This window comes from Jaculus jaculus, chromosome 20 (assembly GCF_020740685.1).
Source record: "Jaculus jaculus isolate mJacJac1 chromosome 20, mJacJac1.mat.Y.cur, whole genome shotgun sequence".
Classification (NCBI taxonomy): Eukaryota; Metazoa; Chordata; class Mammalia; order Rodentia; family Dipodidae; genus Jaculus; species Jaculus jaculus.
Genome location: NC_059121.1, coordinates 12,830,828 through 12,846,837, shown reverse-complemented (window position 1 = coordinate 12,846,837; position 16,010 = coordinate 12,830,828). Strand labels below are relative to the sequence as shown.

Below are 16,010 nucleotides of genomic sequence, written 5' to 3'. Positions count from 1 at the left end.
TAGATAGATAGATAGATAGATAGACAGACAGACAGACAGACAGACACATACATACATACATACATACATACATACATACATTCATCTCTAACTCCTGTGTTGTATGGTTTTATTGTTATCTTTAATTGATATCAAAAGTCCACCTGGAATTGATTTGCTATGTTAGGGCAGCAGTATAATTTTTTCTCTAAACTTCATACCACCAAAACTGAATAATCCTATTCCCTCCACTGATATTAAATGTGAGTTTTATCATAATGTGAAGTGTTATATATTTTTAAATCAATTTAATCATTTTACAGTGGGGTTTCTTGTCTGTTCCTCTGCCAGCACCCCACTGTTTAATCATTATAGCAGCATAGTACTGTTTAATGCTTGGCAAGGCAAATTGGACCCTTATTGCTCTGCATTTATATTTTACTTTCAAAGCTTGGGTGGATAACGTGCTGTGTTCTTACTTTCTTTTAGTTATCCACACCTGGACAAGGCTTAGACAATAGACCATGGAATCAGTTAGAAGAGCCCATTATTTAACAGGTGGCCACTACCTGAACTGCATCCCTGGTGCCAAGAACAAAATAATTAGTCTTCGGGCAAACCCTTCAAAGAAATGGAAAAGATCGTATATGGAAAATAACTAGAATAAGGAGTAAAAACAGAATGAAATCTAGCATTTCCATTTCCACTTGCTGATATAGTTATCCAAGTATGTTTATGAGACATTTAATCAGATGTTTTCCATCTTCCTAGTACACTGATCAAAAATGTTAAGGATTAACAGTCTCCAAGTAATACCATCTCAGTGTATTCGACTTTACCTGATGTGAATCCCCAGAGACATCTAGGGTAGTCATGTATCAATGCAGACCATAAAATGCTGTACCTAAGACGCTGTTAGCCTTTCTGACATTTTGAACTAGCAATAATCTCTTCTCTCTGGTGTTAATGCAGAATCAAATCAAATAAGACAGTAAGGTTTTTGGTTTTTAGATAACTTATTTGACCATAATATTAAACTGTTGCACTTGTGCTGTTTTATTTTGGGTTCATTTGTTTATTTGGTCATTGGTTTTGTTGTTGTTATTGAGACAGTCTTATGTAGCACAGGTTGGCCTTGAACTTGTTATGTAGCAGAAGCTGGTCTTGAACTCCTAACACACCTGCCTCTACCTCCCAAGTATTGAGCTGTTTTGTTTTGTTTTTAATGAAAATAAAAATTAAGTAAAAAGCTAACTTGTGCCTGGCATGGTGGCACATATCTATAATGCCAGCACTAAGGAGGGTGAAGCAGGAGGATTGCCTTGAGTTTGAGGCCAGCCTGGATGACACTATGAGACTCTGTCTGGAAAGAAGGGAGGAAGGGAGGGAAGGAAGAGGAAAACTGTGGGGGGAGCTTTACCAGAGCATGCTGGCACATGTCTGTAATCACAGCATTCAAGAGGTAGGCCAGCCTGTACTGCCTGAGACTGTCTCCCCCCCGCCCCCCCCCTCCATATATACATACATACATATATATATATATATATATATATATATATATATATATATATATATATATATATATGTATGTATGTATGTATGGCATATTAAACATTATAACTCACACATCTCTTTTGACTGCAACTAGATATTGTTACAATGTCCATATAATATGGGAGGCACCTGAGGCACAGAAACAGGGATGGCAGGAGACCACAGCTGGCTGTAAAAGCAAAGCATTGCTGTCTTACACAGTGAAGCTTAATGCATCAGTTTTCAGTGTGCTGCTTCGAATTGTCATCAAAGGTTCTCCCACCCAGGGAACAATTTCTCTGAGTGAGCCTCTTTATTTTTCATGCTTTCTGATGACAACCATGTTGTCATTATTTTAAACTATAGCAATAAGCTGAAAAATTGACATCAAGACTTTTTTAGTAACTCTTAAAATCAAAATTTGTCTAGCCTCTTAAATCTTGGAAGATGATAAATTTCATTTCCCGAGTGTTATTTGTATTACTTGAAGGGTTAAAGCTCAGAAAGTTATTTAAAAGCTTGTTTCATTTCAGCAAGAAGTTCCTGCCACATTTGCCTGTAATTTTATAGGACTATAAATAGTGGAGTGGTTATCAGCATGGGAGATTTTAGCGTCACACCTGAACTTGAATCCAGCATGGAAACTTACTGGCTGCATGTTCTTGGGAAAATTACGTGACCTTTCTCTCCCTGCTTCTCCAAATGTGGGCTGAGGGTAAGAATAGCACTTTGGGGGTAGGTCTATTTGTGAATTAAATTAGATGCTTATTTTAAGGTGCTTGGCAGGGTGTCTAGAACAATCAGTGCTTTGCAAATGTGTCATTCTCGCTAATAGTTCTTTTTGTTTTTGTTTTTGTTTTTAGAACTAACCACTGTCAGATCATCAAAATCATGACTGGAATGAATAATTTGCTATAGTATTTAATTGTTTTTTGACCTTTTGTTATTCAACCTATATTCACAGTGGTTACATTTAGTGTAGTTTCTAGTAAGATTCTTAATATTCTGAAGTAAGTCCCACTTGGGGTTGGCTTTGTGTGAGAGAGTGATGCCTCACCCATGAAGCAGTGTCTGCCATTAGGCCAGGCCTGGAGGTGTGGAAATGAGGAGCAGCACGGGAGCAGGTAGCCCAAGGCCTCCAGTTCGAGCCGGCTCTGCCCAGCGCGCCTCAGGATTCCCTGCCCCCTCCCGGCGGGCTCTGAGGCTGGGACGACATGAAGCAAGGTGTGTGATTGCAAACTGGGTTCCAGGGTCGTGTTCATTTGCACAGAGCCAGAAATAATCCTGCAAAAAGCCAGTGTGGGTCTTCCTCGGAGCTGCTGACCATGGAATGGTCATTATTTTAATCCTAAGATCTCTGGCCCATCCCTGAAGTCACCTCTTGTTCTGCTTTTGTCTTCTGGATGCAGAAAGTCCTTCTGCATTAACTCTGTGCTTCCATATAGTTTGCCCCAAAAGTTTCTATCTTACGACAGATGCTTGCTTGGCTCACCAGTCTGACGTGACGTGAGCAAGTTGACCAGCCAGCCCTAGCTGCTTCCGAGGACTTCTGGGCTGGGGGTTCCATCTTCCCTACGTGCTGCTCTCGGGCCTCTGGCCGTAGATGACATGTTCCTGGCTGAGCAGTGGTTAAGCGCCAGGGCAGGTACACGAACACTAACTGCACATTTATTCTGGAAATCCTCTTAAATCTTTCCACCTATGTCCTGCTCAGTAGTAAACATGTTAGATGGGCAAAATAATGCATTACCCTGTTGCTAGAGATATTTTGAAAAATGCATCATTCACATCTAGTTCAACAATCCTCAAGAGTTACAAATATTATGGATTTTTAAAAATACTTATTTACTTATTAGAGAGAGAGAGAGTCAGATAGAGAAAAGAGAATGGGCACACCAGGGCTTTCAGCCACTCCAGACGCATGCATGTGACTTATGTGGGTACTGGGGAATCAAACCTTGGTCCTCAGGCTTCTCAGGCAAGTAAGTACCTCGCCCACTAAGCCATCTCTCCAGTCCTATTATGGATTTTGTAACTAAGGAAAACAAAAGATATTTTTTCAATGCTGACTTTTCAAAACCCCTGACAAGGTTGGCAGTATTCCTTTAAAATTCAGAACAAAGGAGATTTTTCCATGTTATTGGTAAATAGTAAATGACAGTACATTGTCTTTTCCACATCAGTGCCTATTTTCGTGTTTGCTCTTTTCCTGGACTTATTTTTGTTTGCCCAAGTATTTTCAAGTTCTGTTCCTATTTTTCTCCTATTGTCAGTTTCAAACCCCTTCCTACTTTTGTTTGTGCTAACATTTCTGTCTGCATTTTTCCTACTTCCTTGAAGTGTCCTTTTCTGTCGTTCATTTCTGTTGCTTTCTCCTTGACTTTTCTCTGGCATCAGTCCTCTCCTCCCTGCCCACCTGCTCTGCTGGGCATGGCAGTGCCAGCGAGCTCCTCTCCCCACTTCCTCTGTTGCCTGTTGGATCGCAAGACTTGGTCGTGTTTCATGCATCTGTCCCTGTCTTTTCATAATCTCTGATAGGTATTTCATGAAAGAAAAGGATTGACACCTCCTTTTCCATATTTCTTTATTCCTAAAGAAGCCTTGAATATATATGAAAAGAGAACAATAAGTTATTTGTAATCAGTAGTAGAGAAAAGCCCTAAAGTTAAAGTTCCTTAAAACTTTTGCCTAAAAAAGTACATTTTAATAGTTAAAATACAGAAATGAAAACATTCAATTATTTTTTAAAATATTATAGCACAAGAAAATGTCAAAATATTTCACCAAAATAGCTATTCATATTTTAAATGATAGCTAACGTGAACTGTGCATCGTGGATGGGAACTAGCTGTGGTCCCTGTGGTTAACAATGTCGTTATTCTTCACGTGCTAGTCATAATCAGCTTACTGCTTATGAATCTAAAAGTGTGATTCTGTCAGTTATAATGCCTTTCTAACAAAATCAATGTAACAAGTACCAAATTGTTGTTAGCATAGTTTTCATGTCTCCAGAAACTACTTTGGGGCTTCATTTTTCTTCAGGCACAGGTGTCTACAACAGTGTCTCATGTGTTTGGCTTCAAATGTTCAAGGCTGAACTGGGCTTCTGATTCAGCTTAATAGCTGACTGCCTTTCTGGTAAGACAACCCACATCTGTAGTCTCATGGATATGAGTCCTATCACTAATTATAAAGGCCTAGATTTGAACAAGTCTTAAAATCATGTAATAAGGAATTATAAATTATAAGATCACATAACAGAATGTGCAGTTATTACATTATTATTATTAAAGTAAATTATAAAACATGAAGTTTAATCACACACACCTATGATGTGCATGCATATGTAGGTAAACGTACAGAAAAGAAGTGAACAAGTGGTGTGGCTTTGCACTACTGGTAATTTTTATTTGTTCAGCATTATCTGACTTTGCAAAAACACACACACAGGAAAGACATTTAACTTATGCTATAAACATAACAAAAATAAAATAATATGTATAATACTTGACTCTATAAAATTCTTAGAATATCTTATGATCTAGTATATGAATAACATATTTAGAAATATACACATAAGAATCAGTGCTTAGTTGGGATCAGGTAAGTAATATGTATATGATAAAGAACATAAAAAAATAAAAATAAAAATGATGAATCTTGGAAACACGGTTTGCAGGTGACATATATACCTACTGTTGCAGACTGAAATGTGTACCCACATCAATTCACACGCAGAAAGCAGTTCCAAATAGCATAGTATGTGGACACAGGATATTTGGGAACAACTTAGGTTTAGATGTGGACGTGAGGGTGAGACCACCGTGCTTGCCTGTGAACCTGTATTTGGAGCCATGGGAAGATGAATTCCTGGTTTTCAAGGCCCTCAGCGTGGCTCCCAGCCTAAGTAAGACACAAAGCACAGTATGAGTTGAAATGGTGCCACATGTTTGGAGCAGCTCTTGCCATTTGGAAAGGCCTGGGGTCTGGGCCTGTGACTGTGTGAGGTAAACACAGTGCCTTGGTATCATCCCTTTTCCACAAGGGAGGAAACAGGCCTGAGAAGTAATGTGCCTGTCCTCCAGCCACAGTTAGTGAGTAGCCTATAGCTCACACTCAGCTCTGACTTCATCCACAAAGGTTTCATAAACAGTTCTACATAAACTGAAGATAGGAGCAGGTCTGATGGCCAAAGCAATAAGAAAAGAGGGTTTTTAATTTGGGGGTTTTTTTGTTGTTTGTTTGTTTTGTGAGGTAGGGTCTCACTGTAGCTCAGGCTAACCTGGAATCCACTGTGTAGTCTCAGGGTGGATTCAAACCACGGTCTTCCTACCTCTGCCTCCTGAGTGCTGGAATTACAGGCGTTCGCCACCACATCCGGCTAGAAAAGATATTTAAAAAGAAATGGACATCAAAATGAGCTTTGTAAGGACTGGGAAAGAAGGTGGCATATAGAACATTTCAGAGGAGTGACTGGATGAAAGTATGCTATAGCTGGTCTCTGACAGAACAGTGGAGTCCTTTCAAAGAATCGAATGTAGGCAACAGTTGAAAATTGTTTTGTCTTCTGAAATTTTTACTTAGAAACAAAAAGACTTTCTGCTTTTTATGTACAGTCCTCTTTTTAAGCCACTCCCCAAAAAGCTTCAACCAGATCACGTAAATTTGTGATCTGTAGTCCATAGAATGCGGAACTTAAACAGCAACCAGGAGCTGTTTAGTTGGGCTTCTTAAGAATCCTAACATAGGCTGGAGAGATGCCTTAGCGGTTAAATGCTTGCCTGTGAAGCCTAAGGACCCCGGTTCGAGGCTCGATTCCCCAGGACCCACGTTAGCCAGGTGCACAAAGGGTGCACACGTCTGTAGTTCCTTTGCAGTGGCTGGAGACCCTGGCATTGTCATCCTCTCTCCCTCTCTCTCTCTCTCTCTCTCTCTCTCTCTCTCTCTCTCACTCACTCTGTGCCTCCTCTGTCTCTCTCAAATAAATAAATAAAAATAAACAACAACAACAAAAAACCTAACAAATAGCGTCAGCTTCCCCAAATTCTTTAAAAAAAAAAAAAAGAATCCTAACATAATGAGGAAATGAGAAGTTGTCATCACAGCATGCAGACAAGTTACGTGCTCTGTGTCCTTCTCAAAGAGTGGCAAGGTCTTTCACCCCAGGAAGGGGCATGACGCTGAAGGACTAGCAAGCATACTTCCCACACCTCAAAGCTAAGCAAACACAGGCAGATGTTAATCTTTAAGCAGTTTATCTGGCCCTCTTGAGAGAAGTAAGTGCTATGTTGTCAGGGCACAACAGTAGTATTAAGTACCTCACTCCAGCTTTTTGAGTACTAGAGCCCTTTCTTCTTATAGAATTTGGTTACTTGTCTAGAAAACTAGGGATTTATAAGCATAATTGACAAATCATTCGGAGTCATTTATTAAGACTACCAAGCAGAAACGGACTTCCGAGAAGCGCTTCTTTGCCAACAGCCTCGGGTCCACAGAGCCCACAGCCTGCCGAGGGCAAGGGCGGATGCACTGCACCATGCCCCTGGGCAGGGCTCTGTGGGCACAGAAGAGGGCTCTGCGCCGCTGGGGAATGCAGGCCAGAGCAAGGTGGCACCTCAGCTAAGGGGAGATGTAAAGAGGCAGCAAGGAGGTAAGTGGGGTGGGGTGCCCTTCAGGAAATGGTAAATAATGGGGTGTCTGCAATGCACAATGTGATGAAGGAAGTTGATATATAACTTGATGAGGGATGCAGAAACCAGATACCAGAAGCCACATAAGAAATGTCTTTCCTTTGGTAGACAGTGGACTCGAGGATTTAGACTGAAGGGTTTTCGTGACTAGATTTAGCGCATAACTAAAAACATATATGTAGCAGAGAAGACCTGGAGATTTTCATCAAGCACAGTGCAGTGCTTAGCGACTTGACGCCTGAGTGGGGACTGCCTGGGCCTGCCTTCGCAGACAAGCCCTGGCTCCTCACCTCTATTCCGTGGACTCCAGCTGAGTGAAGCCTTATCCTCATTTTGGGAAGAACAAGGAGAAACTGAGATTGAGATTCCAGAAAGCGGTGATTTAAGGCAATGAAAGGAAAAAATTTATAGTGGAAATCAATGCTTTTTTTTTAAAGTAAGCTTTTTCCCAAAGATATGCCCACACTGCTGAAGACATTGCAACACTTCCCTTTCGGAGCTGCTTTCAAAGGCCAGCCTTGGAGCCACACCCATGATCTTTCTTATCCTTTTATATTTTCATTTCTTGGGTCTTGTCCTCGGGAACAGTACCGTATTAGGACTTTTGTATGTCTGTTACTAAACCTAACATTGAATCGTCTTTTGGCTCATTCTCAGAGTCACACCCACCGTCATAGGGTGAAAGCTTGTTCTCTCTAAAGATGTCCAAGAAAATACCTGGTCAGTTCCCTGCCGCTGTATCAGTCTCTCCGCCCTCGTGAGGCTTAGGAGGTTGCTGTGAAGGGGCTGGTCAGCCTGAGCCGTAGCTCGTAGCAGAGTGCTGGTGTGTGCGCCCAGGGCAGGGCACGGGGCGATGGTGGTCTCTTTCCCGTGTTCCCACAGTTAGTATAGATGCTGCCAGGTGACGTGGGGAAGCTTTGCATGGGCACAGTCAGTGGACGCTCTATTGTTGTTGCACACTTCGCTGGCAGTTCCAAAATGTGTCTGCCACATCATGCTGTCTGTGTGTTCTTCCAGACAGACAGCCCACTTGGGGAGAGCAGGGCCTGGTCCTGTTGGCTTTGCAGGACTATTGGCTAGCATTGTTCTCGCAAACACCCCTCAGACGCCTGTGGAGTCAGCAGGTGAGTCTATAGCTCATAGCTTTGTACTCAAATCATATATAGAAGTGGGGGATGGAGAGACGGCTTCGCGGTTAATGCACTTGCCTGTGAAGCCTAGTGACCCATGTTCTACTCTACAGATCCCACGTAAGAAGCCAGACACAAAGGTGAGGCAAGTGCAGGGTTGCACATGCCCACTACGTGGCACAAGCATGCTGAGTTCAGTTGCAGTGGCTGAGGCCCTAGCGTGCCAATTTGCTCTCTCTCTCCATGTGTGTGTGTGTGTGTGTGTGTGTGTGTGTGTGTGTGTATATATGTGTATATATATATATATATATATATATATATATATATATATATATATTTTAAAACATATTTTTATAAAAGTGGATTATCCCTTGAGATTATGCAATTTGAGTAGCAGACCCAATGGCCACTTGAATTTCTTCAAGTATGTGAGTAGTTTGTCATGAGAAACCCATTGTTTCCACCTGTGAAGGGACAAGAATATATAGTGATGAAGTCAATTAATATAGAAGTCTGAATTCTCTGTCCTTAGTTCTGCAGTCTTAGCGTTCTAAAATAACCAGGCAAAAGGTTTTCATCGTTGATGCTGGGACCCTATCGTAAGACAATAAGATCAGGACCGTTGGAGGTAGTAGTGTGGCACTGATGGTTTTGAAGAACGCCCAGGTGGTTTTAACATGCCACCTGCATTTGATGCAGGAATTCTCGAGAACTGCACGTAGAAAGCCTCCAGTCCATGCTGCGGGAGGGGAGAGCTCATCCTCCCACTGTAGTCGGTCAGGGAATAAACAAAGACTTGCAGCACAAAGCAACGCAGTAAGTGATGAGCAGTGAACCCAACACTTTCTGCACGTGTTGGGGAGTTTATCATGAAAAGACAAGGCCGGCCCTGCCCACAGCAGGAGGTCAGGCATCAAGGTAACCATCGTGCTAGAACCAGGCTTGGCCAGAGCCAAAGGCCTGATGGCTTCATTTTGATCACGAATTGCCTTGCAAAGCCCTGGGCTTGCCAGTGTGCACAAAGCAAGCTGTCTCCAATAACCGGCCATCTGCCCCAGGTCAGTAAAGAAGTAATCGCTAAGTGCTGAGTCAGGAAGCGGCAAATTGTTGGAAGCTTTAGGAGTCATACTGAGGTGCTTCAGCCTAATGCTGCCACCATTCATTTCTCAGCGAAGGAGTGCTGTGGAAGTGTGTAAGGGAAGACTGGGCACCTTGAAGAACTGAGGAGGAACAGTGCACATGTCAAATAAGTAAACCACCTACAACAGCCTCAAATAAAGATTATAAATTAATGTTTATAGAATGGGGTGCAGGGCTCACATCTGTAACCCCAACACTCAAGGAGGTCAGGGAGAAGTCTGTTGGTTCCTGGCTAGCCTGGACTACATAGTGAAATTGTTTCAAAAACAACTAAATAAATGTTCACTTTGGGGAGGGGAACGCCCTAAATTATGATGACTTGAAAATGTGTGGTCTGTGGAATCCCCTATGAACAAGAGAGCTATTTGCATGAACATAAGCAGTTTAGGTGCATTTCAATTAGAAATGGGTCGCTGGGATTGACATTCTGGGTTGGGCTGAGAGACACTCGCATGGTCCCCACAGACGTCACCGTCGCGTCTTAATCCATCTCACAAGTGTGTGAAAACTTTTAAAAACTGGGCATCAGTTTAATGAAGAATCACTTGTTTGCTTTTGTTTATGAAATAGCAAGCCACCATTTTCTGTAACACACTAAAGACATTATTCTTACTTGAGAATCCGAGCCTGTGCTAAATTTTTTATCAGGTAGGACTAAATTTTTGTCTTTGCCTTCAACTGAACAAGTTCTAAAATTTTCGCATGTAAGTGATCAGTGTATAATGAATTTCCAAAGAATCTGTGGCTCCTGTTGGCGCAGTGCTGGGTCTAGCGTGAAACGGAGAGGGCCGAGTTACTGTGCCGCACAGCGCCGACGGGCCCGGCTCCTCCCCGCTGAAAAGCAAGATAGCCTGCCTGACCCTCACAGTGCGCCGCGAGGTGTGGGCGCGCTTCCCTCCTGTGCCGGGTAAGAGTCCCCGTCAGCCCTGCACCCTCCTAGGAGACTGAGGCGTGGGCAGGAGCATGGGCTGAGTCAGAGCTCACAGCCAGTGTGTCCTCACGCGAGACCGAGTGTGGGCCTGTTTCCAGTTTGCACAGCCTGTGATTTTGGTGGCATGTAGGCTAGAGTTTATTATGCTAAAAATCTTAATAACTGTTTTGTTTTCCATTTTTAAAATGAAGTGACTGAAGCATGTTGAAAGATAAATGGGCAAAACATTTTGATCATGCTTTCATTTCTATTAAAGACTAAGTAGTATTGTGGAGTAGCCAGCCGTCCTGGGGTTAGGGTATTACCTCTGAAAAGCTGAGAGTCCTCTTACCTCATCAACCACAGTGCTGGGCTTGTGTCGTGCAGGGGCAGAGGAGACAAACAGTTGGAGCAGACAGCTTCTTTAATTTACGGCTTTCTGTTTTGTCAAATTTAGGAAAATCTGTTTCTTCTTGTAGACTTGGTGTGCTATTCATGTGCCTAGATTTCATTTCTCATACCAGAGCAACTGATTCCATAGGTGAAAGATGACCTCGTAGCAGAGAGAAGAAAGGCGCCTAGCAGCGTCACTCTTGAAATGAAACAAGGACGATCTCTGATGGAGATGTGTATTCCACATGATATCTTTAAAGAGTGATGAGTGTGTTGGAAGGTATTAGTAACCTAACTAGATAGTGAGGTAACTTAAATGTCAGTCTAAAAATACTGAATGAAATGCCTTTAGCGGGCATATGGTTCCAGCGGCGTCCTGGCGTTTGGTTAGGTACCATTGGAGCCTGAGGTCTGAGCATGGGAAGCTCAAAGAACAAACGTAGGGCACTAACAGGAAAATCCTGCCGCACTTTCAAACTCATTTTCCTGCAGTGGTGATGCCTCTAGAATTTCCTGATCATTCTTATACACTGGCGAGTATAAAAAGTGTGGAAGAAAAGACCACCACCTAATAGTCCATGTCTTACCTAAGCAAAGAAGAGCAGGCTTTTCGACAAGACCTTTCCAAGTAAAGCAGGTCCAACTATCAGAAGTGGGAGGGGCAGGAATTGTTACGTACAGTTAACCTCTTCCCGCGTGTTAGCACCCACGTTTGAGGCTGTGGCTGATCAGCTTAAGGCTTTCAGAAGCACTTTACTGGGGTGAGTCTGCCACTGACTGGCCGACTTGTAGACCCGTGGTGCCACCCTGCATCGGCTTGTAGAGCTGTGCTGACTAAGGTGAGCTGCCACTGACCACGGGGAAGTGAGTCGCTAATAAACCCAGTCTGTGTCCAGCTTGTTCCTGTGTTTGCTTGTTAGCAGACTACAAAACGGCGTTTATGAAGGAGTTAGATAGTGTTATGCTCTCGGAAGGTAGCAGTTGGACAAACCCCATAGGAAACTGAAAACACAAGAAAATCTGATGCTGGGGACTCCACATGCCTGTGTGATGAGTTTGCAAATGAAGGTGTCACGACAGCAGTGGAGGTGTAAAAGGCAGCAGTTCTTACGTGTGAGGTGGCATGTTCGCGGACTGATCAGTTAAGTTCAGTGCAAGCAATGTATTAGCAATAATCAAGTACAGCGATGGGAATGCGGTTTACCTCCTCTAGTCGATAAGAAGTTATTGATCATCTGAATCTCACGATTAGTTCCTCGCACTCCCCGAGCCTTCATCAGTGGATCGGAAGGGCTGCTGGTGGTTCATGCGCTTCAGCTGGCCAGCCCTGATGAACAGGAAGTGGCAGGATCACTGATATCTCATCATTTATCTTTTTTGACTTAGAAATTTTCAGAATAGGGGCATATTCATAGGAGTTTGCCCCACAAGTCGGTGTGACTCATTTGTGCTATTGCAGAGAAGTAAAACGGGCTGGGTGGATCTGTTCATATCTACTGGGCGAAAAGAAATTAACGTTGCATTTGAGCTCATCTGAAAAGTGCAATGAGCACATATAGAAATATTAGTCCTATAAGTAGTTTAGACCTGTCAGCTATGGTTTAAAAATGTATATACGATATACACCTACTAAATATATAGCAGAATATTTAAATTTAAGTATTTAAATAGCAGAATATTCTTAGTAGTTCTGGTCATATAAAAACTGATCTTTTCTGTTTCCAAATTCATTCATTTGCCCTCAACTCTGGACTTTGGACTTCCCTGTGTATTTCTGACACCTTCTAGTGGGAGCACAGCTGATGTCATGCACAGTCCCCGCTGCTGAGGCCACTAGCTTAGGCCCACTTAGCACTCACGCACATGTTAATACCTTAAGACCAGTAAGCATTTGCTCAAGTAGGAGAGCAGAGTGGTTAGATTTGCTGCAGTCAACACTAAGAGGAGAAAATTAGTTCATGGCGTTGGGCCAAAAGTTTCATTTCCTTTTCATATACATACACACACACACACACACACACACACACACACACACACACACACCTTTTAACTGAGCACCTTCCCAGAAAGGACAGTCATACTATCATGTGGACATCTTTTATTTTTTAAAAACTTCTGTTTTATTATCACATCATTTTTGTTTGATGTGATGTTGTTGAATCCAAGACTTTGTGCATGCAAGACAATGCTCTTCCACTGAGCTGCATCCTGTCCTTGGAACTTCTTAATGCAGTCCTTGCTTTTGACTCTTTGAACTTCTCGAAACAAACCGTCAGGTCGGTCTGGTTTATTGTCTGGGATGTTAGTCTACAACTGGGCTCCCTTGGGCTACGTGGGTATGCTCTTCAAAGGATGCAAGCTGTGTGTTCTGAGTGCGGTTTGAGGGAAACTTCTGGGTAGAGCCCGTAACCTCCCCAGGGAGAGAAATCCCCAGTGAAGACAGAAGCACAGGGGCTCAGCACTAAAATGCAGAACAAATGCCAGGAATGTTCTTCAGAGCAATGTACGTGGTGGTGGTGGTGGTTAGGTTGGGGTTTGTGGGGGGTGGAGAGCTGCAAGAGTGCTGCTGCTGCTGCTGCTGCTGCTGCTTCTTCTCCTTCCTTCCTCCTTCCTTCCTTCTTCCTTCCTTTCTTCCTTCCTTCTTCCTTCCTTCCTTCTTCTTCCTTCCTTCTTCCTTTCTTCTTTTTCCTTCCTTCTTCCTTCCTTCTTCCCTTCCTTCCTCCTTCCTTCCTTCTTCCTTCCTTTCTTCCTTCCTTCTTCTTCCCCCTTTCTTCTTTTCTGTTATGGAGACGCACACTCAGGCCCTTGTGCTTCCTAGGCAAGCCCTGTACCACTGAGCTAAGTTAACACCCCCCCCCCCACACACACACACAGTGTGTTTTCTGGGAAGCCACTTTCCGTGTGTGAAACAGCAGCGTCACTCGAGGGCACCCACCTGGCTTGTCACGCCAGTGAGGGCACGGAAGCTCTGCTCTCGGTTTTCGTGCCAGAATCACTGAGCCCCTTCTTTCTTCTCCAGGATGTCGCATGTGCTACAGTTCGAAGACAAAACCAGAAAAGTCAAAGATGCGAGCATGCAAGACTCGGACACGTTTGAAATCTATGACCCTCGGAACCCAGTGAATAAAAGGAGAAGAGAGGAGAGCAAAAAGCTGATGAGAGAGAAGAAAGAAAGACGATAAAATGAAGGAATAACAGCTAGAACACACTACTGCATGGGTGCAAGAAATGGCCAAGAACAGCCATTGTTCTCTCACAGTAGGCTGTGAAAAGTGCTTTGAGACTGTTGTCTGGGTTTGAAAAGCAATTATCTTATTTTTAAATTTTTGAATGATGTAAGCAAATGCTTTGCATTATTCATACAATTTTTTCTTAATTGAACTTTTATAAGTATGAAAAAATCAATTTCCTTCCAGTTTACATGTTAAACATTTGCAGATTGTACAAGCCCTTTTCCCTGAATTATATAAAGGCTTTTCTGAAAAGATTTTTATAAGAAGTTCTCACAGAAAGAATATTTGCAGAAAACTTCTCTGGCACTGACTTTGAAATAAAAAAAAAATAAAAAATTTAAAACATGAAAGTAATATAATTATTGATGCTTTTATTTTGCATGTAAACATAAAGATAGCCAAACCAGTGAAGCCTAACAGTCTTGTACTTCACCTCGTAAACAAACCCCCAAGCAAATATTTACACCTCCAGCTAGGCCACCTCCGGGGGTTGATGGATGTGCCTGGGACAGCAGCACTCTGCTGTGTCTTGCTCACCCAACACCACAGCCTGACACCTGTCACTCGTCTGCCCTTCTCAGCAGAGTAGCATCAGGAGCCAGTGCACAGGACCTGTAAGGTGGTAGGCTCCATTAATGAAGTCATTCAAACTGAATATTTACATTAACTATTTCAGTCAATTTATTCTAAAAGCTGAATGCTAAAGTTGTGCCACAGACTAACTCTAGACACATAAAAAAAACCTCACGAGCCATATCTTTTCAGAGACTATCTGATCAGATCTGTCTTTTACATGTCTATGTAGGGAAAGAAATCTAATAGGCTTTCTCTAAAACACCAGTTCTTAAAATAAAGTCCCAGGTGGGAACACTGAGGTGGAGCTCAAGGGAACACGTCGGAAGTGCCTTGCTTGCCTATCGGGCCTTGCCACTCATCATTCCGTCCCCCTGTCTTCCAGACAGTGGAACCTAAAACATTTTGAACCTTGAGAGCTTGTTAGATTTCTGAGTGTGCCTTACCACTGCTGTTCAGCCATACTGGAGACTGGCAATGTGTAAGGAAGTTAAAACTATACCTATCCAGTGATCTTCAAGTTCCAATCCTGAGTGTGTACCCACATGGCTCAAGAAGATAACTAGATACACATATATTGATGCATCGTTTTGAGAAATGTAAATAAATTGCTATGTGCACTATGGGATACTTTCTAGAGGAAGAAAACCAGTCAACAGTCTGTGGATGCAGCTCAGTGGAAGGGCTCCCATAACATGCAGGTCCTGAGTGGAGCCCCAGCGTGGCATGAATAAATTCAGAGTGATATATATTAACCTATCTTCTTAATTTTTTTATTTATATGAGAAAGAGATAGTGGTAGATAGAGAATGGGCACGCCAGGTTCTTCAGCCATTGCAAATGAACTCCAGATGCTTGCATCACCTTGTGCATCTGGCTTTATGTGGGTACTGGGGAATTGAATCAGGTTCCTTTAACCGCTAAGCCATCTAGCTCTGCATTAATACACTTTAAAAGGTCAAACAGAAACAGTTGTTTAAAAAGCTTTAGGAATGTAAGATCAGCATTATATGTTGATTTGGATGAACACATACGTAGTAAATGTGCAAGAAAATAAAACCAGGGCTTACCGCTGACAAGACAGGAGACGCCGCAGACTCCGTTTGAGCTGAAGCTAGAGGGCGAGTACTCAGCTCTCGTTCTTTGCACGTTATGTGTGCCTGACGCGTCATCATGCCCTTCCTTTATGATCGTTTGTAGACCCTGAAGTGAGAGATGAGGACTCCTAGTTTTAATAGGAACCCCTCTCCCTCCCTCCCTCCCTCCCTCTCTGTCTCTCTCTCTCAATTAAAGAAGCAGAAAGTTTAAAAGAGAAGAGGGAAATAATAGAAGTGTTCTAAGGACATGTCAACCAAATCAAAATGCTGGGTAATCAGGTACAAAGCCAACCCCCCCCAAAAAAAATAGCATTTGGAAGTTTGCCCTGTCT

At 42.7% G+C, this 16,010-nt stretch overlaps 1 protein-coding gene across 1 annotated transcript in view; it reads left to right on the top strand.

The window, feature by feature from the left end:
* Cwc27 (CWC27 spliceosome associated cyclophilin) overlaps window positions 1-14,362 on the top strand; it is a 213,418-nt gene extending 199,056 nt beyond the window's left edge. The window contains exon 14 of the mRNA XM_045139107.1: window positions 13,795-14,362. Coding sequence (XP_044995042.1) covers window positions 13,795-13,957 — 163 coding nt within the window. The 3' untranslated portion in view covers window positions 13,958-14,362. The remainder of the gene's footprint in view (window positions 1-13,794) is intronic.
* Window positions 14,363-16,010: the final 1,648 nt, after the last annotated feature.